This window comes from Condylostylus longicornis, unplaced genomic scaffold (genome assembly GCF_029603195.1).
Source record: "Condylostylus longicornis isolate FDR11 unplaced genomic scaffold, ASM2960319v2 ptg000077l, whole genome shotgun sequence".
Classification (NCBI taxonomy): domain Eukaryota; kingdom Metazoa; phylum Arthropoda; class Insecta; order Diptera; family Dolichopodidae; genus Condylostylus; species Condylostylus longicornis.
The window spans coordinates 3,557,093-3,583,098 of record NW_026578045.1 but is presented as its reverse complement, the minus strand read 5'-3'; the positions used below and the strand labels follow the sequence as shown (position 1 = coordinate 3,583,098).

Sequence of the window (26,006 nt, the reverse complement as noted above, 5' to 3'; positions counted from 1 at the left end):
AATTTGGATACGTTTATGAAGGTTATAATTTTAGTTTATTATTAAAATTATTATTGTGGATCTCAATCTGTATATCAATTTTTTGTTAATTAATAGAGAAAAAAGTGAGTGAGTAACGCGTGACATATACATATGACATGAAGATTTCAATGAAGAAGAATAAAATACGCTCGAATTAAAGAAAATCGAAAGCAATATGGTAGAAGAGATTTTTTTCCGTAATACGATAAAAAATACGATATATTTAAAGCAAATTAAAAGCAAAAGGATGTTCCGTTCCGATGAGAGAAAATCGAGAGCAATTTGTGAAAAGAATGAATATAATTTCTGAAAATTACAGAATTTTGGCCTTTTTTTCAAAAAAATTAGTCAAAGTGTCGGAAAACAATAGGGGAGAGGGAGTTTTTTTGTGTAATATGATGATACGATCTGTTTAGAGCAAATCAAAAGTAAAGGTGAAGAGAATTTTTTCTACTTAAGCAAAAACATGTTGAGAGAAGATTGAGAGCAATTGTGGAAGAGAATAAATTTAATTTCTCAAAATGGCATAATCTTGTCGTTTTCTCAATAAAAACAAAAATAAATAAGTGTACGTGTCAGGAAATTGGTGGCAAAGGGGTATTTTCTTCCGTAATATGATCGTATGATCTTTTTAGAGGAAATCAAAAGTAAAAATGAAGAGATTTTTTTTCGCATTAGCAAAAACACGTTTTTTTTCAATTCAGAAAAATTTAATCCCAATATTGTCAGAAAATTTATTCTCAATATTTTGGAGATTAACGAATTTTGCTCATATTTCAACAATATTAGAATTTTTCGAAATTGAATTCCTAATTTCGTTAAACAATGGGAATTAGAATTAAAACAGTGATAAATAATATATGAAAATTAATGAGTGAAAAAATTAGACCTAAGTATTCTTGAAAAGTGCGACTGTGATGGTGGTATAAAAAAGTGAGATACAGAGTGAGACCATACATATATTATATTAAAAATATTAAATTTTATATAGTAATACCCTTGAGTACCACAGAATTGTATGTCACAAGAAATTTACAAAAATTTAATTTGCTATAACGCTTTGAATTTAAAAACTGTGCGCTACTGCATTGTGGGACTCTATAGGTGTATTAAAAAATTATTTAATATATTTTCTTTAATTATTTTATTTTCAGGTTTTAAATTTCTCATATTCATCATTTTTAATGCTAAAAGAGTTGCAAAAGTAAGAAGAAAGTTGAGATGTCAAAATGACGAAACACAATTTAATTCGCTTTTATATACGAAATCGTGTTTAGAATTTAGTGTTATATAAAAATATAACAGTTTATCTGCTTATTCAATTTTGTAATTTACTTAATGTTATAAAAAGTGTGTGTATTTTAAATGTAATACTAATTTTTTAGCACTCTATTTAATAAAGGATTTGTTGATAAAGCACCATAAACACTATAACTGTTATACTATAATTAGATTGATTATTAAGGAACGATTTTTAATAACATTGTTGCTTAAATGTTAGAATCATAAATCATCTCTTTTTTGTTATTTTTTTTTTTGGCTATAAATCAAATTATACGGAAGTTAAGAAGATACTTAAAAAATTTTTACAACTGTTTTAACCTTCATTTTAACAATAATATTTTACTTGTTGATGTATGAAAAATTTACATAATGCAGCAAAATTTTTTTTTTGTTATGCGCAAAATTTAGAATTTTCATAGGATTTTGTAATACATATTTTAATATTTATACAGTATTTATAATGGTGCGATGATATTGAATTTGAAAACTGTTGCTGGATAGTATAACAAATTTCTAGTTTAATTTGTAATACATTATAGACTAAAAATAAGAAAAATTCATATTGCATTCACATTACTAGAATATCATTGTTTAGATACCAATGCATTTCGTACAAAAATTATTTTTAAAATTTAAATATCAAAAGGTTTATAGGGTGAAGTTTGACCAATGTTTAAACTATCGGAGACAATTTCGCGTTGGCACCGTAATTTCTTATAATTTATAATTACATTGCAGTATCATTAGAGCCCATTTCTGCATTTTAGCAAATTCGTTCGGCTATTTTTGGAAAAATCGCGTAATTTTAAGGAATATCAATTACATTCCAAATTTGTAGTTGATTTCATATTAGCATGGTAGTCAAAAGTGTACATTTTAAAATATTAATTGGAAAATCATATATTACATTTAAAATTTTTAAATTTAAGTTGTAAAACCATGAAAAAGAACTACAGTAATAAAAAAAAATTGGGTTGCCATGAATATAATGTTCTGTTGGACATCACAAAAATAACGATTTATATGCGTATATAAAAATGTAACACGTGAGAACTGAAATTGTTTGCCTCATAGATGCCGATATATTTTCCTAACTTAGAAAATTTAGTCACCTCTTATGTTTTTGTACTTACTTAGGTGGTGTTTATGAGTGTTGTGTCCGTTTTTGGAAAAATTTCCCGTTTTTGTACGATATAACTGTAATATTTTACCACTTAACTGGTTTTTAGTTTGTTGCCCTATATTTCAGTTTGTTACCCTATACCTTATACCCTGAGTTACAGCTTGTTACCCTATAACTGTTTTACTCAAATATAACAAATTCTTATTCTATTTTTATTCCAAAATGAATATGCAAAATTATAATATGCGAAATATTCTGTTTAAGTTAAAATATTAATGTCGCTCATACTTGAAATGGAGTGTATTTATATTCAAATTTTCATATATACTAGTATAACATTTTATTTGCAATCACCTTGACAGTTGTTTAATTAGTAAAATGTCTAGATTTTATATAACGTAACCAAAAAAAAAAAAAAAACAAAAATTGTTATGTCATTATTTTGATTGGAATCGTTATTCTTCTCATTTATAGTAGTAACAAGTAAACTCTTTTTTTTTTTGGAATATTTTAGTTTACTTTGATATTAAGGAATAATTAAGTTGCATGTGATGTTTTTATGTTGTAAATGTGTGTATAAAATATTTGATGTATAAATTTGGCGTTTTTAATTAAAAAATCTCAATTTATTTTGTTCAAGAATTTTATTTTGCTTTTGGAATCTAAAAATTTTAAATGGGTGATTAACAGAATTGTGTATAATGTTTTTGATTGAACAGAAATCTAGATAATTTTGGGATTTTTATAAGGGGCAGTAGAAATCAGAGCAGTAGCAAAAAATATTTAGAAATTTTGTTGCCAACTTTGTGCTCCGGAACTTACCAAGTTTATGCTTCAATTAAAATAAATACTGTGTTAGGAAATATTTCGGTGGAAAAGACTCCGATTTACTTAGTTTTTGGAGAAAATATTTTAACAATTTCGTGCATAAAATTCGAAACTAATTGTGGAATATTAAACAAATTTTTACGAAACATAATCAAAAATTTTGATTAATTTTCCTATAATGTCCAAGAGGAAAATGTTTCTGTTAAAGAAGAATGCCATTTTATTTCTTTAAGGGTAACACTTATTGCTATTCTTTTCATTTGAATTACATTTTACTTTTATTAAGTTCCAAGCGACTGAACGTCTTTAAATTAAAACATTAAACTGTTTAATAAAGCATTCATTAGAAAAATCAGCATTTTTTCGACAGCATTTTCTTACAGTTTTACTTTTTTAAAATTGGACCTCACTTTATTATTATTTCTTACAGGAACTCTTTGTCCATTTAAATTCTAATATAGAATAATACTTTTTAAGGATAATAATATGCTCATACTAAAATGTTTCATGTAGAATTTCTCATTATTGAATGTGTCAAATTAAAGTTAAGTTACCATTTTATATAACTGATACCGTCTTTATTTTCCACTTTATTTAATTTAGTTTTGTCAGCATTTTTTAATTTGAAATTTTCTCTTGTACATTGGTAAACAACCTATATCCATCTTTTTTAAGGAAAAAGGATACAAGCGTACATTGTTTTAATACTAATTTCCGTACTGCAAACTTGATTTCATACAATATTATATCGGATTGTCATGTTGCGTATATACGTGTGAGTTTATCAGTTTGAAAAATTTGTAAATATTTTGTTTTATATCCGATACAGTAGGGGTAGGGGGGAAAAAAGCAAAACAAAATAATGAAAAGTCAAAATAAGATCCTTAAAATTTTGTATTTTGAAAACATTTGAAATTTGAGCTGAAAATAATGTGTAATGTAAACAAAAAAAATAGCGAAAGTTGTTAAACATTCGAAAACTACCAACGATTTTTATGGTATAATGTTCTAGAGTCTACATGTATAGAGATAATGTCCCTTAAAATGAGTGGATTTTAATGAATATAAACCAAATACATGGTGTATAGGAAGAAGTGTGATACCTTAAGATTTTGTAGAACGCAAAGGATAGAAGTCAGGGTAAAAGTGAAGTTTTCTTAAAAGCCAATATTGTTAATATGTGCCCAACAGTTTATGGAAGAAAAAAATGAATAATAAACAGGCTTTCGCCTTATTGGTTGAATTCTCTGATATAATATCCCTGAATAAAATCCGTAGATACCTTCAAAAACTGCAAACTGTGATTGTGTTTGTGGAGCACATTCATAATATGTGTTCCAACAATGTGAGTTAGTGATTTTTCCTAAACCTTTTCCTTGAACCTCATTTACCCCTCATCTGTTGATTTTTTCTTTCTTACCACGTTTTGCTTTCAGATTCCGAAATGTCTCTGTTTCCCCTTAATTTTGTTTACTGTCCACTCTGTTTCTGTTTTTGTTTCACAATTTGCTTTGAACAACACCATTTTGTGAATTTTCTAGAGCTTCTATAATTTTAGTCTTGTATGTTAATGTTTACATTGCATACTATATGCATAACACATGTGTATCGCATATCAAGAAAAAAAATCGAGGAATAGCAAACATTTTACCACGCAGTTACTATGAAAATTTAGGGTAAAATCGAAAATTTGCAATTGCTGCACAAATTTGATATAGAAAATACGGAATTTGTGAACATTTTAATATGAATTACAAAGTATACCAGTAAAAATTAGATACAAGTTATTCGATAGCACGTGTTGGTACAAATCAATCTGAACTTTTCAATAAGAAAAATATAAACGAAAAAGGTCTAATATGCCAGTCGTTCAGTTACCGTTTATACTCTATTTCCACTTACGTGTACATAACTAGAAATTTGATATCGACAGGAAGCGTATGCAACGTTAAACGTACTGATTAACAAATAAAAGAATTTTTTTTAAACAGAACAAGAAATGGCAAAATGAAATTGAAAATAAATGGAAAATCTACAAAAGTAGCGAAATATTTTGAAAAGTTTCTGGTTTTATTCTTAATAGTTTAAAATGTTTTGTATAGTCGAATTTTAAATGAAAATCATTTGTAATGTCATATGGTTAAAAAAAGTTTATATTTACTTGAATTCAGGTTTTTATTACAGAGAATGCTATGCAATGCAACAACAGTATACATATAAAGTTAAAAAAAGGACATTATTTATTTTCATATCTTATGTTCTTGTTTCTGTAGGAGAAAAACTTGTACGTGATTTGGATAATATTTTATATGATATAATGGGTGATATTTTTAAGGGTCTCGTTGTTAAATGAAATTATTGAACATGAAAAATTTTAAAGTTTCATACAGTTCTCATATAGCTTACATTTATATGTTGTCCTATGGGCTACATTTTACGTGATTCGCTTGGTGCGTCTCATTTTTACCTATTTTATTGTAAAATTTGTATCAAATTTGAGCATCAAAATATCACCAGTTCAATATGGATTTCAAAAATTGGAGTTGTAGCTGCATGGCCAGTATGAACAATATCCAAGATTAAAGGACCAAACAGCCTGTCCTTAAGGTCCAATTGACGAGTCAAAACTTAAGATTTATAATATGTTATTTAAATGTTTTATTTAATATTTGTCAATAATACTAAAAATTGTGAATTATTTGTTGCTCGGGCGCCAGTATCTTCATTGTGAATTTTTAAATCAACTTGAAGCGATTTAATTAGTTTCTTGCTACCCCTTCGATTTGTTGGATTAATTTACCGTTAGAACTATAAAATGTATGAAAAAATTTTTGAAATTTCATTAAAATTAAATTCACATTTTTCTATTTTCTTTATAAAATGGTCTTATTTTATAGTTTTGCTAATGTTTTCGAAATAAGAAAATAAATAAAAATATCTTTAAACGAAATCTGAATTAAACTGACAAAAAACGAAAGAAATGTATTTAAAATGTGTGTATTTTGAGTAGCTCCCTCACTATTAATAAAGCTAATAATAATATTTTATTTATATAGGTACCATTTCAGTTTACACTTTCTTGACTTTAAAATGGGTAAAAATGATATAAGGGTTTTAATCTACCATTCATTTTCATTACATCTTAAAATATTTTATTTGTCGGCTATTTTAATTTTGTAGGAGAAATGATAAAGCAAAAATATTGTAGCCGTGCATGATGATTTTTTTTAAGTAATTTTTAAAAAATTTAGAGTGTCGCATGAAAAACATAATCGAAATAAAAAACTGGAGAACCTTAATTTTTCTTTCCTTAAATATTGAAAGAAAAGTCGCACCTCGAAGTGATTTGAGTACACCGGGATTGTAGTTTACAAAAATGAATGAATGTGTATATGTGTGTGCTTTACTTATGCCTTTCTATACTACTAATTCGGCAACTAGAAATTTTTTGTTTAAAAAAATCTTGCAAAATTAATATTTATAGCGAAAAAACTAATTTTTGGAGGTCTTTTTTTATATAAGCCCTGCTATACTAAAATTGAAACTCGATAAATTTGGTCATACAGGATATTGTTGCGAAGGTAAGCTGTTCATGCATGTCAGTTATTTATATTGATTATGCATGTTTACCATAAGAATTAGTTTTGGATATTGGTCATGCAAGCTGGTCATCTATATTGGTCATATGCAAGTCGGAAATACCGATTACTCCGATAAAAGGTTGTTGATGCCGATTGCCCGTTTAAGATTGTCATGCATGTTGGTCATACCGATTGCCTCTTCAAGACTGTCATGCATGTTGGTCATGCTGATTGCTTATGCAAGGCTGTCAAGCATGTTGGTCATGCCGATTGATCATGCAAGGTTGCCATTCATATTGGTAGCTCATGCAAAGCTGTCATGTGTATTGTTCATGCTGATTTCTCTTACAAGGTTGTTGTTTATCATGTCGAATGCTTATGTAAGGCTGTGATGCGTACTGGTAATGCAAGGCTTTCATGTAGTAATTAAATATGTATATGTATAAATAAAAACTTCGTTTTTGACATATTTCTTTTATATACAGCTGACTCATCGAAACTTTATTTTATTTTATCATGTCCAGATACATCTATAACACATGTCCTGCCATTTTAAAAAATAGAGACATTTTCGCAGTGGGGACAAATAGAGTCAATAGGTAAGACCAAAACCTCGCTGTTGAGCTCTCTCTCTCCTTGCTAGTTCATCTTTACACAGATTTATTGGAGCTCAAAAATTTTGGTGACAAGAAAAAAAGCAAAATCAACAAAATTCAAGTAAAGATAATAAAGGAATATTTAAAAAAAAATGCAGCTATAATACTCGTTCTATTAATGTTATACTCCAATACATTCACAAGTTCTATGTCGAGAAAATAAAAGAAAAGTTCTTTTATAATATCTTCTTTAATTGAAAAACAAAAAACAAAACAGAGAATCAATACTTTTAATTCACAAAATTCAAGTACAGAAATTTAAAATTTTCAGTCTGTACACAAAATTGCAATGAACTTTTTTGTTTGTTAATAAAATGGAAATTGTTTTTTTATCCTTTTTTAACTATTTTATATTTTAATAGCAATTAAATTAGTAACAAAATTAATGAAACATATGTACATGCTTTTTATTCTTACATACTTCAAATTTATTTGTACGTATGTATTTTGTCTGTGTAAATAAAATAAATTTAAAAATTTCATACTACGTTGAACGTTTATAAAACTTTGCAAAAAAATCTTTTCATAAAATCAAAAAAAAAAAAAATGTTTAACTTTTAAAATGCATGACAGCCAAATGATTTTAAGGTTCCACCTGGTAAAGATTTTATGTTATAGGTAATTTATACTGCAATACACAAATATTAAATACGAGTAAACATGCACGGAACGCCATCTACTAAAAATGACGACCTGACATCAATTCAGTGACACTATAATTTAATTACTGAATAGAGTGTAGTTTTAGATTTATTTGGAGTAGGTTAATGTCTTGTTCGATTTGACTAAAATGTAATGAAAGTTTAATACGTAAACGTTCGCAACAACGTAAAAAGAACATTTTAATTTCCATGTTGGTCATGCCATGTTTCCATGCCTTAAATTGTGTATAGCACAATTGCGTCGCACCCCCAAACTAAAAAATTTGATACCTGCAAAAATGTTAGCTTCAACGGTTTATGAAACACAATAAGGCTGTAAGGCAACAACATACAATAACATACACAAAAAATATAATAAATGGTATTTCCAAAATCAGTGGCAATAAACATAATTGACAGGAAGCAACAGTTGCAAAAACATAAAATGAACTAATTTTGAAGTTAAAGTTTGCGTTTTCAGTTTCATTGTGTGCGATTCCATTTAATAATTCGGAAGCTATATATTTTTTTGCGGTTGTCTAATTTTGTAGTTGTGAAGTGTGCTGCCTTCTTGTGTTATTTTGCGTAGTGCACACTTTTAAATTTTAAACAAAAATCGATTAAATATTGAATATTGTGAATAATTAATATTAATAAATTAATTTTTGTTAGTGTTGTATTTTGTAAGACGATGAAGGGTACGAGAACATACCAGTGTTAAACGTGTAACGTGGATGTAAGTGCTACTATCTGTGCATTTAATTACAAAAATTTGTACTAAACTTGTAATAAAATGAATAGGTAAAACTATTAAAATGAACTAGTGAAGTGAAAAATTAATGCGTGAATGAATATCATTTCGTGTTGAATTACATTTTCATGTTCATTTGTGAATAAAACCTTGTTATCATCATTTCAATACGCATACATAATATGTGTGCATATAATACAGGGTGATTTTCTATAATTTTTTTTTTTTTTTTAGAAAATTTAACACAAATTTTACATGTTAAATAATTAATATTATTTTTGTAAATTTAAATCGTTGTCTGACGGTCAAAGTTTCGAATTGGATAGTTGGATAAACAAGAGTTTTTACATATTTGCAAAGGCGATAATCTGGGTGTATTAAATTGTAGGGTAACGGTGGGCAATTATTATATTTAAAATGTGAAAACACATGGTTAATCTGTAGTAATTGTTTGAATATTAAACAGGCGCCAGTCACTTTTTGGTGAAAGAGAATTTGAATTAATTTCCATTAATTCAATATGTAATGAATCACATAAAGCACGAAGAATCAAGCAGAAAAACAAAAATCAAAAATTATCTAACATTTTTAATAGTACATGAATGAATGATTTTTTTAAAAAAAAAGAGAGAATTGAAAAAGAGAGTAAAATCAATTAAACTCTTTAATTTTTTCATGGTTAAATAACATTAATTTCTAGAGTTTGTGTTGTGCCATTGACCGAATAACCTCGTTCTGCACTCGAAAAGAATTCTCTTAAAGTGTAATCGATAAACGCAGCGAAAAAAAAAGTGTGTATGTGATGTGAAAAAAAAAGGATTTTAAATTTTTAATTTTTTTCCAATATTCTTTTAATTAAAGTATTTTTTTTTTTTAAAGAATTGTAAATAATTGAATAGAATTTTATAGTTGGATCAAGTAGGGTAATTGAAAAATACGAAATCATTTTTATTTACAAAAATTTTTTAGCAAAACATCGTTTTAATTTTACTTTTACAAATATATTTAAAATTATACAAACATATAAATTATGTGCTTGTGTATGTATCTGAGTAATAACATTTGTTAGTATAGGTTTATAAATTTTTTTTTTGAACTTTTTATTTCTCATATTCCTGAATACAGTTTCAATATTCTATCATTATTATTACTATGTACACAAAATCAAGAGTACTTGTAAAAAAAAACAAGAAAAAAAAAAAAAAAAACAGAAAAATTAATTTCTTTTAACAATTTTGTAAAAACTTTGAACGAGAAATGTTATCCATGCCCTACAAAAATAAAATGGACTAAGAGAATGTCACAATATTTTTGAAATAATTCAAAATAATTCAAAATTTATGACACAGCATATCCACTTGCAATCCGTACAACATATCCCCACTTTTTGGGTTGAAATGGAATATATAGGAAGCATCAAGCTATTACTGAACTACCGCAAATTTATTGGTTCGATTTAAGAAACTGCAAGTACTCGTAATGCAATAGATGTTGCATGGACTACGAAGACATTATAGACTTCGTCGTTGAAAAAATTCATAGTTTTGTACTTTTGGAGTTGGAAAAGACTATCGCAGAATACATCCAACATATAACTTCCTGAAAATCCCGAATTTGCCGCACGGAAGCCACTAAGAAATTAGTAATTATTAAATATTTTCTAGTTTTAAAATCAAAAATGACTGCAACCTCTTGGGCTGTATACAGGAGAACACTAAAATAAACATTGTTTTTTTTTTCGTAGTAAAACTGTAATAGTCGTAAAGATTGAAGGTAACAATAGGAGAAAAAAAAAATAATCTCAAACACGATCAAATCGAACATAACCTGAATAATATTATATCAATAATAATTTTTTTATTATTATTTAAATTTGAAAACGTATTGTGGCATTTCAATTATAGTTTATAATGTTGCAAAAAAAAATAAGAAGTAAAATAAAAAAAAAATTTCAAGTTAATGATTAAGTGTTATGAAATGTTGTTTACTAACAGTGTTATGCGGTACTCAGACAGATTTGCAAATTGAATAATTGTGAGGCTTCCAAAAGGTTCCATTGTGAGGTTTTTTGTACTCTATATGATTATGAACCAAATTTTAGATTTCAACCCATAATTTATTGCAGCTCCTTAATTTGTTTTTCTAAATTTATGTGTGTCACGGTTCTTGATTTTAACAAACTCTTATAACGATCTGCGAAATTGGATCTTTGGCAAGGTTCTCAATTCTTTTTTTAGGAGTTTTATTGCCTCTTAGTTTCAGTTTTCTGCCATTAATACAGCAATTTGTTCAATATTTTATAAGCTCTATTTTATTTTTATTGCTCTATAAGTGTACCATTATTTGCTTTTTTATTGCTCTATAACTGTACCATCTCCCTATATTTTATTCCAATTAACACACATATCGAAGCTTGTGTAAACTGTAACAGTGTCTTCTAGGCCAATTTTTTTTTGTGTGTAGTAGTTACGGCTTAGTTTCTAATAATATGAGAACTAGAGGAATTTTGTTATTTTAAATTATTTTTTTGGACCATAGACTTATTATACCATAGAATTATTATGCCTTCCAAGTTAATTATATTGAATTTTTAAGTTCTCATCCTATAATAGAGTTACTATTGTTTGTAATCAAAGTTTATATAGTAATAAAAAAACTCTATTTTTTTTTGCTAGAACTATCCATAGTTCAATTTATTTTCCTAGTTCTTTTTCTTCTTCTTTTTTATTCTTGCGTTTTTTTTTTTCTTTATTAAACTTATCAACAGTTTGAAGTGAACGGATTGTTTAAGATACGATATAGTTCACATTAAGACCATTCCATTCCTTTCAGATCAAACATTAATCATTCAAAGGTAAATTTTGTAGTAGATGGTTTTGTTGAAGTTTTATTATTCTAAATATGTGTTATATGTATGTGTATATATGCCAGTATATTCTTACATTTTCTCGTATCGTTTTACTATAATATACCTTTATAGATAGCAGGTTTTATTTTTTACTCTTTTAATAATTTCTATAAAAAATTTCACGTTACTCATGTTAAAAATTTTATGTGGTTAAGGTTAGAAAGAACGGTGAAAACATATTCTTGATTTTCTTTTATAACAAAAAAATAAAAAAGAAGTAGATATAAAACGGAAGGAAATAAATTTTATTGCATATTAATATATGAAAAGGATATATGAGCATAATATACGATATATATATCTACAATATTTTTATTACAGGGAGAAGAGAAAATCAAAAAGAAAATAAAATTAAAAGAACATGATTTCTATAAATTTTTTTTTTTCTTTTTTGAATATTTTCAAGTGAAGATTAAATTGCAGCATCAATTTATGCAACATCACTATATTAAAATGTATACAATATGAGCAATTAAGTACACTGGATTCATGCACTTAAAATGCACATAATAAAAAGCATAAAATAGTATAGCAGGTATAGTATAGCAAGAGTGTTAAATGTATTAAAGTATGTAGTCAAAGTCAAAGTTGAATATTTAATGTTCATTTTTCATCGTGTTCCACTGAGTGATTATTTTTAACAGAAGCTATTATATACAAAAATATTGTTAAATGTTATAAGAAGTGATAAAATTTTTGAAAAAGTAGAAAATTTTTATATGAAAATCATAGAAATTTTTAATAGCTGTAAGGATTTTATTAATTTTAAAAAATATTTTGCTTGCGAAACCGATTTTAGCAAATATATTAAAGTTTTGATAAGAAACAAAAAAAAAATCTAAATGGCCCCCGAGCAGGGGTATTGAATTAATTATTATTTTTTATTTATTGAACAATGAAATGCTTATTGAAATAAGGATAGAATAATTGCTATTTTTAGTTTTCTTATTAGAAATATGATGAGAAGTTGAATTTGAGCTACATAATATTATTGATTTACAGGGATTTAGAAGTCGAGTTTCATTTATCATCTATAATATCGGGTATTAGTAATAACAAATAATATTTAAAATATTAAATTCATAATATTCCAAAAATCTTCTATGTGAGAGATTGAATTTTTAATTTTTGGGAAAATAGTAGCCACACATTCCCAGAAGTATAAACGTTAACAAAATTATTAAAATTACAAAAAATTTTCATTAAAAGAAAATTTGTGGCTTCTTTATCGTCATTAAACAACATTATTCCAGAATCATTTCCAGAATATTAGAAGACCATTTAATACACGTCATATTGTTAAAATCCACAAACTTATTTTCTACATTATTTTAGTACAACATTACTAACTGCAATTACACATAACGTATATATACATTAAAATTCTCTATTTTTTAAAAAAACTCCAAGGGAATTTCGTGGTGAAATTAAGGTGGTTAAAATTTTGTTCTCATTTTATTTTTCCTTTTAATAAACGAATGTTTTAGACATTGGTGATTGGTTATACTTTGTATTTTTAGTAAGCACAATGCTTTTGTTAGAAATTAGATTTGATTTTTTTGAAAGTTTGAGTCCAATTTATTGACCCAACAATTTCCTTTATCCTAGATTGAAGAGTCTATTTAAATTTAATGATAAATTTGTGAATAAACGCTTGTATCTTGGAACTCGTTGCATCATATCTCATATCTTTTATATAATATTTAGACTTTATGAGGGTAGAATTTGGAATCACTTGGATCTTATTAATGAAGACAACAAAAATATACCAGTTTTTTAATTTGAACTTATACAATATTATTGTGATTTTATTTAAATTATTATTAATTCATTGAATTGTAATATAATAATTAATCTCAGACATTCATGATTTTATAATGCCCACCAACACCTGATGCAATATAGTTTCACATAAGTTCTGATTTAGATGTGATCAAGAAAAATACATGATTATAAGCTATATAGTAATAGGAACCTTATTAAAACAAAATTTTATATAAAAATCTTCATTTTTGAATTGCTGTTTCTAGATATTTGTTTATGGAAATGAAAAATTTGGATTACTATCTGCTGCACATTTAGCTGCATAAAATGTTTTATCACAAGGATTTTTGTAATTATCTTCTGCAATTTACATTAATTGTTAAATTGAATTCAACCTCACATATACATACGCTAAATATTATATTAATACTTACGAACATGAATGCAACGTTTAAGTGTTTCTCTTGATATTTCACGAATTTCTTCTGGTAGTAGCATATCAATTTGTGCCATAGATTTTTGCATACTTATTTCACCTTTTTTATTTAACTATATAAAAATAATAAGATAATTAAAATTGTGGTTAGTTATTGAAATTAATAATTGAAATGAAATTATTAGGAGACGCGATTGAGAATAATCGTAGCAGATTGGTGATTAAAGAATTTATGATCGATTTTTAAGGAACACATTGTAAAGTTTTTATATTTCAGCAGTAAATGCCTCTCGTGATTAAAATTTTTAAATAAGCAAATTATGCATTAAGTTGTGTTGCAATATGTAGGAGTAGGTTAGGTTAGATAAGGTTGTCTCGGCCTTCTGAAGGTACACATAGGCCAACTACGCCCTTTGGGGTACAACGGAATCTCTACCTTTCCGCTGCATTCAAACCAGCCTAAGCTCCTCAAAGATCGGTTCTAATTCCTAACGCTTACATTCGCTAAGTTCGTAGCGTGCCCGAAGAAGTAACACCTAAGGAATCTCTACCACGAGTTCGCCAGCGCCTGATATGAGCATAGAAGGTGGGTTACTGTTTCCTCCTCCACTTCTTAACAGCAGCTCCTATAATGAATGTTTGCGGCGCGACCCACTTTCCTTGTATGATATGTAAGAGTAATTAAAATGTTAATCGCATTTGTACTACATTATTATACTATTGCAATTTTCAGTTTTTAAATGAAAAATTAATTATTCAAATATTTACTTACAGTTCCAGCCATTTGAGCAACACATTTTGTATAACACTACAAAATAAGATTTTTAAATATTTTCAAATGATTTCGAATAAAATAAAATTATTATTGATTTACTTTGATATCTTTACTTTCATCATTAAATTTTCCATTCCGTAAATCGGTCAGTTGTTCTTTTGTAATTTTGAATTGTGGTGAACAGGCATCTCTAATTGAATTAATTGACATTTCAAATTCTTTCATAGAAATCTACATCAATAATTAAAATTAAACACTAAATTAAATATTTTCTTTGCAATTATACTTTTAAAATGTTTTACACTAAAAATTTGTCCTGTCACTGTCATCAAAATTAGACATTTTTGAAATGTCATTAAATCTGTTAATTTCATAATTTTAAAAACATTTCAAATTTATTAAAAGAAAAAAAATTTGTAGTAGCAAATTTAAAAAACTTCATCACAGTTTAAAAATAAATATTGAAATAATTTTTAAAAATTTTTAATTCTTTTTATATACTCTGTCGGTCGGGGGTCGTAATAAAATATTTAAAGTTTTTAATTATAGCTGTAGTCAGAGTACCTATTTTGATTAGAATTTGTCAATAATAATTAAAAATATTGCAAAAATAATTAAGTTTTTTTTTTCAGTATAAAGTTGTAATTAAAATATTGTCAGGGTTGTCATTTTTAATTGTTATAACAGTGAATGCTTTTATGATTATGAAAATTAATTAATTATTAGGTTTAATAAATTATTGTGAAAATTGTGCATTAAGAATAATAACATACCAAAAATTACGCAAGTATGAACATAACATGACCCCTTGGTTCTCATTAAGTAAGTAGACATAATTTTCACTGATATTTGTAAGTTTTTTGATAGGATTCCTCATAAGGTATTGACAGTTTAAGATGAGCTTGACCGTATTTGCCTAATAGAGAGTACCACGTGTGTTTTCAATCGTCTTTGCCGGAAGTTTTCTTAGCTATTTCTGGGTGTCCAATGTTTTGTACCGGATTCTGTAGCGGTTGAACTGAGCAGTTTCGCAGATCACACAATACGATACTACATGATAGTGGGACGATTTTTTCTGAGAGTGATTTTTTTTCGTTACAGAACGACTTGAACCATTTTAATTTGTGGTGTCGCAGTAATGGTTTAGATCAGAACGTTGACATGTGTTATGTATTAAGTTACTTTTGCAAAAGCGGGTCTTCTATGATTAAATTTGTCTATCTCGTTTGGATCGAAGAATGGTGAAACGGGTTAATTTTGTAAGTGATCTTGAGATCATACTCATAAATTCGTACAGGTTAAGGTCGGTGAAGCCTTTCGATTTTCGTCATAACAGTACGGATTATGGTAAAAAGAGCCCAATGATTAAAATGTCGCGTGCCGCCAATTCTAACTCTATTATTTCTATCTTGGTATTGGAAAGGGTACTTTCTTTTTAATTTGAGTTCTATACTTTCTGGGAATTTGAATTATGTTTAGTTTTTGGTTAGTAATTAGAAGTATTAGAATTTTTCTATATGTTTTTGTTTACCTTGGTTATACACATCGCTATAGCTCACAAATGCAAATAAAAGGCCGGTACTCTTTTGAATTTAATTAGAATCTTAGACAAAAGAAAACAATATTAAGGCGGAATCGACTGTATGCCGTTTCATAAGTCTTTTACAAAGATCCGGGGTTTAAAATAAAGTAATTATTTAATAACTTAATAATGGTTGCTTTATTTGCAATTTCAATTTGACATATAACATTGTATAATAAATTTTATTGTGTGGTTAAATATCATGGTGTGATTATTTCATTGTAATGTTCTTTGTTTTGTTCAGTGCTATTTAAATTAAGAACTAGTATTCAATTAATTAAAATATTTATATTCACATTTTCAAAGAAAATATAAATATATTGCAATGTTAAGTAATGTTAAAAATTGAGTGCATTAATTAACAAAAAATGTTGTTAAAAACATGAGTGTTGCCGTGCATCTATCACATCCTGTGTCAGTGTTGCAGTTATTTTTTTTTTGATTCAATTTTTAATTTGTTTTAACATTAAAAATGATGAGTATGAAAAGTTCATTACCTAAAAGAATAAGCTATTAAAAAAAATATATTGCCTAAGATGTGCTTACATAATATTACGTAACACCTTAGGGTGATAGAAAAAAAGTGTTACGTAAAATGTGACTAGACTTTTAATTAAAATAAACGCACTTTTGCAAAACTATTTAAAGTAACCGGAATCCATCCAGCATTAATATCAAATGTTTTCTGTGATCTTTGCATAAATATTATTAAACTTTTACGAAATTTTTTATCTTTATTTATCCAACTGCAAGAAAATAAAGCATTTGTAAGTTTTTCACTCTCGTGCTTTAGTAAATCGGCAAAAAATGATGCCAAAAATATTTGTGGAACTAAGGCGGCACAAATGAGTAACAAACTTATTAATTCACTTTTAGAATTTTTGATTGCAAAAAATTGTAAAGCTAAAAATGCTAAAGAAGCTGCTGTTATTAAGTACTGTGGAAACATTTGTAAACCAACAAGCTTTTTGATAATAAAATAAGCTCTGAAATACAAAACCAAAAATATTCATTTTAGTAATTTAGAAATCATTAAATAAATTTATTGTTTTACCTCTGTAAAATCCTATGAAATTTAACACATTTAATCAATTCCAAATATGAAGTTTTCGCCTCTGAATTCTCTGAAATTTTATCAATTTTCATGAGGAGAATATGAAAATATCCTTTGAGAATGTAAAGATAAATTGGTACAAACGATTCTTCCAAAACAAAAATAAATCCATATAAAATTACACTAAAATGATTATGAAAGTATGCCAAATATTTCCAGAAGCCGAAATTCATCCATGACGGATACCATACATTCATGACCATTTTAGAAGAATTATCACGATAAAAACAAATAATTTCCTTAGATGTAACATTTATTGTTAATAAGAATACCAAAGTTTTAAAAATTCGATCACAAATTTTAAAAACTTTATTTTGTAAGTAAGCAATTTCATTTTCTTCTGTAATATAATCCTTAACAAGTAATAATAATTTGGCAATTCGTTTCAATTCACTTCTTAAAATTAGAATTACGAAACATTTGTAGCAGCAAGTCAAACATGTTATAGTTCCAGCTACATTCTCGAAAGCCGTACGTGAATCGTCTCCGAAAATAGAATAAAGAAGTAGACCAATTGCAAAATATAAGGAACAAAATACAAATAAAATTTGAATAGAATAATAAATGATTTTTTGCTGTTTATTAAATCCAGACGTTTGTGGATCAACTCCAACCAAAAATGATAATTTCCAAATCCATTTGACCGAATCAATATTTTCCATTTCCATTGTATTTGAAATATTTCTTAATACTAATTTTTAATTTTAATTTATATTACTATTTATATTATATTGTATATTATAATTTCGTGTTGCGGAATTTTTCGATTTAATTGTACATATGTACATACCTTGGTGTTATGTTGTATAAATTTTGGAATCGAAGCAGGTGTTAGTGCAATTACTTGAACCATATAATTATAATTTTATATTTGCAATTTCTAATATAAAGGAATTATTTTATAATATCATTATTAAAATTCTATCTTATACATTATGACATTAAAAATACACTCAGAAAAATTTGAAGATTTTAAACTGAAACTGTGTCAAATGTAAGAATTTAAGAGCAGAAACAAATACTCTCAGTATTTTAGTTAAAGTTATAGTTTCTGTAGGAATTTGTTCAGGGTTTTCACTATCGAATATACAGGTTCACGTTTATATTTGGATTTGCTTGTAAAGATTGCAGAGCAAATGTTCATTGGATAATGGATATAATAGAAAAGTGTCATCAAGCCTTAAGAAAAAATGATAATTTTCTACTATCAGTCAATTATTTACTCTTACGTTATCTACTTTAAATAAAATATTTTTTTTTCCTTGGGAATTAATATGATTTATAAATCTATTTTAATTTAAACACATAAATTCTTTCAATATTGTCCTGTTTTGCCCTGAGTGTATACAGGAATCCTTAAGTTAGGTGTAATAAATTATTTAATTATTCATTATCATAGGATTATAATAAATTCAATTGCGATTTTTTAAAAATAATATGTAAGAACAACAAAAATGGAACCATTTTTGTTGTTATTTCTTATAACAGAATGGGATATCAGAAATCGCAACAATTACCTTATGAGAACACAAGGTATTTCAATCGATTACAAAAATGGAAAGTACCATACATTCGTCCAAAAACTGTGACTCAACTAGGCAAAGATTAACAAATAAACAGAGAGGAGTAATCAAGGCAAGTTAACTCGATTTAAAATAAGAAAGAACCGACACAGATACAGACAACAATTTAGATATTATGGCCTAAAGAAGATTACCGACCGACATATAAAGGATACAGTATAAATTTCTAATGTTTGCGTTTACACCCAAATCTATATGTCTATTTCGTACAGCACAACGTACCCGGGTAAGCATGAATGCTCTTTAAGAAAATATATGAAAGTAGGAGCAGAATCCGGAAAAATGTTTAATTTCCCAAAAATGTATTTACCACGTTTTTAATAAGTGCTATGCTTTTAATTGCGTAAAAATAAGTAAGTCATAAGTCCTACATAGCAATACGGAATTTTAATTGAGTTTTTTGGTATGTTTCACAAATTTTTCTGGTAGAACGACGTATTGAGCATAAATAGCAATCACTTTTTTATGGAAATCTACCAGATCCATAACTGGTATTTCTATTTGTGATTTTTGTTTGTATTTTGGAGTACTTTCTATTGTACTTGTAGGGTTAAAATTTAGGACGGATCTTCTTCTTTTGCTGCACTGCTGGATGTTAGCGTGTATCAACGAATGCTGGCAATGACTGTAGAATATTGTTCACGGTTAGATGCTGGGTGGACAGGTTGACCAATAGATATTACGTTAGTCCAATTCCTGATATTTCGTAACCACGACATTTGTTTCCGCCTCACACCTCTTCTTCCTCTTATTCTGGCCTGAACAATTAATTGCAAAAGTTTGTATTTCCATCCACTTATAATATGTACAAAATAAGCAGCTTTGTGTTTTTTTAATTGACACAAACTTTAGTAGAGATAGACAGTAACAAATTCAGTAGCAGCCTCTTCAGGCTCAAGCTATATGAAGGTTCAAAATTTTTCATTTAAAGTAAAAAATAAACAGTTTGTTCGTTTAAGTGCTGCTTTCAACATTATTTTATTGTTAATTTAGTTATACAATATTATTATCATTCTTGCAATGTAGCTTTTAGAATATAATGATTTTCTTAAGCATTCTTTACACTTACTTATTGAAATTTGGAAGAAATTAATAACAAAATTTAATTATTGTAACTGATGTAATGTTAGAGTGCTTCAATTTATGTCTTCTTGTGAGAATGAGACATGACGTGACTCCTTTCAGTTGAATTTGTTTAGTGTTGTAATTCCCTTAACATTAAAAATGACGAGTATGAAAAGTTAATAACCTGCAAGAATAAAATTAGCTTTATAAATAATGAAGTAAATTACTTAGACTTAGAGGATGACCACATATTATATTGCGCTTTTTATAACACAGAGGTAATGTTCATTCCTCAGTAGGTAATGTTCAGTTGGTTCAATGGGACATCTATCTTGTAGCTATAAACTTGAAATAATGGAAACAATCTACTACAATAATAAATCCCCTGATTAGAATATCAAAATTTGCAACATTTATAAATTATTAAAATTCTATAAACATCTTAGTTGCTTTGGAAGTATAATTTGGAAGCTTTATTCGACAACCTGTTAATTGTTGTTTATATAACAGAAAAACGGATTTGTAATCTGCCTGCGTTTACAGAATTCACAAATTACATTTTCACGTAAATACACAAACAAACGGAGAGACAAATTCAAATTAACTGCATAAGGAAAATGCGTTACATGATATGTGACCAGGAACAATCGAAATAAACAAACATTCGCGAAAGTATTCAAAGTAACAGGAATCCATCCAGCATTGATGTTAAAGGTTTTCTGCGATTTTTGCATAAATATTATTAAACTTTTACGAAATTTTTTATCTTTATTTATCCAACTGCATGAAAACAAAGTATTTGCAAGCTTTTCACTTTCATTCTTAAGTAAATCGGCAAAAAATGATGCCAGAAATATTTGCTGGAGTACACCTACATAAATAAATAATAAACTTGAAGTTCTAATTGTAGCGTCCTTTATTTTTAGTATCTAAAATTTTTTTGTGTAGTCTGGTGTAGGACAAATAAAACAATGTTCTTTTAACTTTTCACCAACGTTTCGATTTAATTTTAAATCTTCATCAGGGCTAAAAATAATATTTATATGATAATAATGCTTTTACAATATGTCATACATTTCTTATATGTATACTTACATTAAGTTATTGAACAAATTTTAATTTGATTTTAACATAATTAATTAACTCAATAGCTTCCATAAACTAATTTAATAAAATTTTTTAAAATCGTCAATTAATATTTTAATAAATAACATATATATAAATAAATAAATAAAATAAATTAACACAAAATTGTAAATGGGACAAAAAACTAGACTCTTACAAAAACTTAAACTATAATAAAAAATATCACAAATCAGCTGTTTATTGTTTTCATCTATTGTTCGCTCTATTGGGGTTACCGCTTGTTTTAATTTTTTGAAATTTCATAATAACAGATTTGTAAAATGAATTTAAATTATTTGTATCTGTTTTGTAATTTATGTTGTTTTTGTTTAATTCTATGTGTATCATTTCACTTATATTCCTCTTAAACCAATTTTTCTCCCTGTCTACTATTTGTGTTTCATTGAAATCAAAAGTGTGATCATGGTTAAAATGATGTTGCGCTAATGCTGTTTTATCTGTTTTATTAATGTTTTGTATTTTACAATCATATTTATGTTGATTTAGTCTGTTTTTAAGATATTGTTTTGTTTGTCCTACATAGCACGCTTCACACTCTTGGCAATTTATTTTATATATTAAGTGTGATTGCGTCATTTTGTCCTCTTTATCTTTAAGTTTTGTGTATAGTTTGCGTACCACGTTTTTGTTATAGAAAATGAATTTGTTATTTTGCATATATGGTTTAAAGACATTTTTGATTTTGTATGCTATTTCCGGAATATGTTGAAATTTTAAAAATTTGGTGTTGTGTAAATTTGGAGAGAATGTTTCTTGTATGTTGTTTTTATTGTCCCTGTTTTTGTATTCCCTAATTATTTGATGTATGAAAAATTTTGGGTAATTATTGTTGTTTAATATTTCTTTCATTTTTTGTATATTCTTTTCTATGTATTCCTCAGAGCTCAATGAATAAATTTTATCTAACATATTTATTACTACATTTCTTTTTTGTTGCACTTGATTTTGCTACAGAAAATTTAATATTCTGCCGGAAGCAGAAGGTTTCAAGTACCAATCTGTGGAGATCGTTCCATCATCATTTCTAATTAATAACACATCTAAAAATGGAAGCCTATTGTTTTTTTCGGATTCCGATGTGAATTTTATTCTATTGTGAAAACCGTTAAAAACCTCTAACACTGCCTCTACCTTGTCTTTCGGTATTGCCATTAATAGATCATCTACATATATTTTCATTATAGGAATTTTAAATTTTAATTTTTTAACCGTTGCAATTATTAAGTAATTCATTATTAAATTAGCAAATGAAGGACTAACTGGATTACCCATCGCTGCTCCATCTAGCTGTTGATAAACTTTATCATTAAATTTAAAATAACTTGAATCAAACACGAATTCTATTAATTCTAAGAACAATTTCAAACAAAACAATATCTTAAAAACAGACTAAATCAACATAAATATGATTGTAAAATACAAAACATTAATAAAACAGATAAAACAGCATTAGCGCAACATCATTTTAACCATGATCACACTTTTGATTTCAATGAAACACAAATAGTAGACAGGGAGAAAAATTGGTTTAAGAGGAATATAAGTGAAATGATACACATAGAATTAAACAAAAACAACATAAATTACAAAACAGATACAAATAATTTAAATTCATTTTACAAATCTGTTATTATGAAATTTCAAAAAATTAAAACAAGCGGTACCCCAATAGAGCGAACAATAGATGAAAACAATAAACAGCTGATTTGTGATATTTTTTATTATAGTTTAAGTTTTTGTAAGAGTCTAGTTTTTTGTCCCATTTACAATTTTGTGTTAATTTATTTTATTTATTTATTTATATATATGTTATTTATTAAAATATTAATTGACGATTTTAAAAAATTTTATTAAATTAGTTTATGGAAGCTATTGAGTTAATTAATTATGTTAAAATCAAATTAAAATTTGTTCAATAACTTAATGTAAGTATACATATAAGAAATGTATGACATATTGTAAAAGCATTATTATCATATAAATATTATTTTTAGCCCTGATGAAGATTTAAAATTAAATCGAAACGTTGGTGAAAAGTTAAAAGAACATTGTTTTATTTGTCCTACACCAGACTACACAAAAAAATTTTAGATACTAAAAATAAAGGACGCTACAATTAGAACTTCAATATGAATAATACTGGTTTCTTTAAGTCCATCAGACATTTATACGGTGATAATGTGGTTACTATTATGAAAAATATATTAAAAAATTCCTACAATGCAGCATCATTTAACAACAGACGAGTTTTCTTATTACAATGCAGAATGAAAGAAGTGTTTCCAAACCATATTGTTAATAACATCAAAACAATTTATTCACTTCAATTATATCAGCATCCATACAGAAGACAAAGTCAAAAAATTTTGCATACGTTTAGGAGAAGTATACTAAATTTAGAGATTAAAATTACAATTTACAAAATAGAAGAACTCAATAGCTTAATTAACAAATTATGGATCACACTTAAAAATATAATAAATGAAAATACTTTTAATGAATTTAAAAAGAGGGTTGCCGACCGGTACAAAAAACAATTTAGTAAAATCAAACAAAGTAATATTAAAAAACTTAGGGAACTAGAAAATAAATATGGGAAAACTAATATTAAATTTTGTGAGAAATATATTTATAATTATACCAATGTTTCTTTACCATTGGAAGCTAAAAGAATTTTAGCTTGTGGTCCAAAAATGTCCATACCACTAACAAAAACTGACATATCTATACCGGATATCATCAAAGATATAGAGTATAACATCTTTAGTTTAAATATTTCTGAAAATGACAAAGCAATAGTTAGGAGCAAGTCACTGAATATTATCACAAACTTTTATAACAACGTAGATAAATTAAACAAATATAATAATATTATAAGTGACTATAAGAAAACACAAAAGTTTTTAAAACAAAATGAAGACCTATGTATTTTAAATAGCGATAAGGGAAATAGCACGGTGATCATGTACAAAAATGAGTATATTAGAGCGATGAATGAAATAGTAGATGATGATAATATATATAAGGTTTTGAGTAAGGACCCTACCAACGTTTTCCAAAGCCGAGCAAGGATACTTGTGGAAAAATTATACAATAACAAATTTATTAGTGAGTTAGAATACACTAAAATGAAGAAATCTAACTCTATTTATACGGCATGCGAAAGACACATAAAGAAAATGTGGCTATGAGACCAGTAGTGTCGTGTGTAAACAGTCCAACGTATGAAATTGGGGTATTTTTACACAAAATCTTATATGAACATATAAAAACATTTAAATATAATGTGGTTAATTCGAAGGCTCTTGTTCAAACATTAAAAAATATCAAATTACCGAAAGATTATATATTGATTTCCCTTGACGTTGTATCGTTATTTCCAAGTATTCCTAAAGAGTTATTAATTAAAATTATAAAAATACAATGGAGAAGCATTTCAAAATATACTAACTTGACTCTGAAATTGTTCTTAGAATTAATAGAATTCGTGTTTGATTCAAGTTATTTTAAATTTAATGATAAAGTTTATCAACAGCTAGATGGAGCAGCGATGGGTAATCCAGTTAGTCCTTCATTTGCTAATTTAATAATGAATTACTTAATAATTGCAACGGTTAAAAAATTAAAATTTAAAATTCCTATAATGAAAATATATGTAGATGATCTATTAATGGCAATACCGAAAGACAAGGTAGAGGCAGTGTTAGAGGTTTTTAACGGTTTTCACAATAGAATAAAATTCACATCGGAATCCGAAAAAAACAATAGGCTTCCATTTTTAGATGTGTTATTAATTAGAAATGATGATGGAACGATCTCCACAGATTGGTACTTGAAACCTTCTGCTTCCGGCAGAATATTAAATTTTCTGTCGCAACATCAAGTGCAACAAAAAAGAAATGTAGTAATAAATATGTTAGATAAAATTTATTCATTGAGCTCTGAGGAATACATAGAAAAGAATATACAAAAAATGAAAGAAATATTAAACAACAATAATTACCCAAAATTTTTCATACATCAAATAATTAGGGAATACAAAAACAGGGACAATAAAAACAACATACAAGAAACATTCTCTCCAAATTTACACAACACCAAATTTTTAAAATTTCAACATATTCCGGAAATAGCATACAAAATCAAAAATGTCTTTAAACCATATATGCAAAATAACAAATTCATTTTCTATAACAAAAACGTGGTACGCAAACTATACACAAAACTTAAAGATAAAGAGGACAAAATGACGCAATCACACTTAATATATAAAATAAATTGCCAAGAGTGTGAAGCGTGCTATGTAGGACAAACAAAACAATATCTTAAAAACAGACTAAATCAACATAAATATGATTGTAAAATACAAAACATTAATAAAACAGATAAAACAGCATTAGCGCAACATCATTTTAACCATGATCACACTTTTGATTTCAATGAAACACAAATAGTAGACAGGGAGAAAAATTGGTTTAAGAGGAATATAAGTGAAATGATACACATAGAATTAAACAAAAACAACATAAATTACAAAACAGATACAAATAATTTAAATTCATTTTACAAATCTGTTATTATGAAATTTCAAAAAATTAAAACAAGCGGTAACCCCAATAGAGCGAACAATAGATGAAAACAATAAACAGCTGATTTGTGATATTTTTTATTATAGTTTAAGTTTTTGTAAGAGTCTAGTTTTTTGTCCCATTTACAATTTTGTGTTAATTTATTTTATTTATTTATTT

General features: G+C 26.8%; 1 protein-coding gene across 1 annotated transcript; it reads right to left on the bottom strand.

The window, feature by feature from the left end:
* Positions 1–13,831: 13,831 nt before the first annotated feature.
* LOC129612829 (general odorant-binding protein lush) lies at positions 13,832–15,177 on the bottom strand. Its single transcript, XM_055526613.1, has 5 exons — positions 15,071–15,177; positions 14,868–14,999; positions 14,766–14,801; positions 13,992–14,106; positions 13,832–13,917 (listed from the first exon to the last, which is right to left on the bottom strand). The coding sequence occupies exons 1-5, from the start codon at positions 15,140–15,142 to the stop codon at positions 13,832–13,834; spliced, it is 441 nt and encodes a 146-aa protein (XP_055382588.1). The 5' UTR covers positions 15,143–15,177.
* Positions 15,178–26,006: the final 10,829 nt, after the last annotated feature.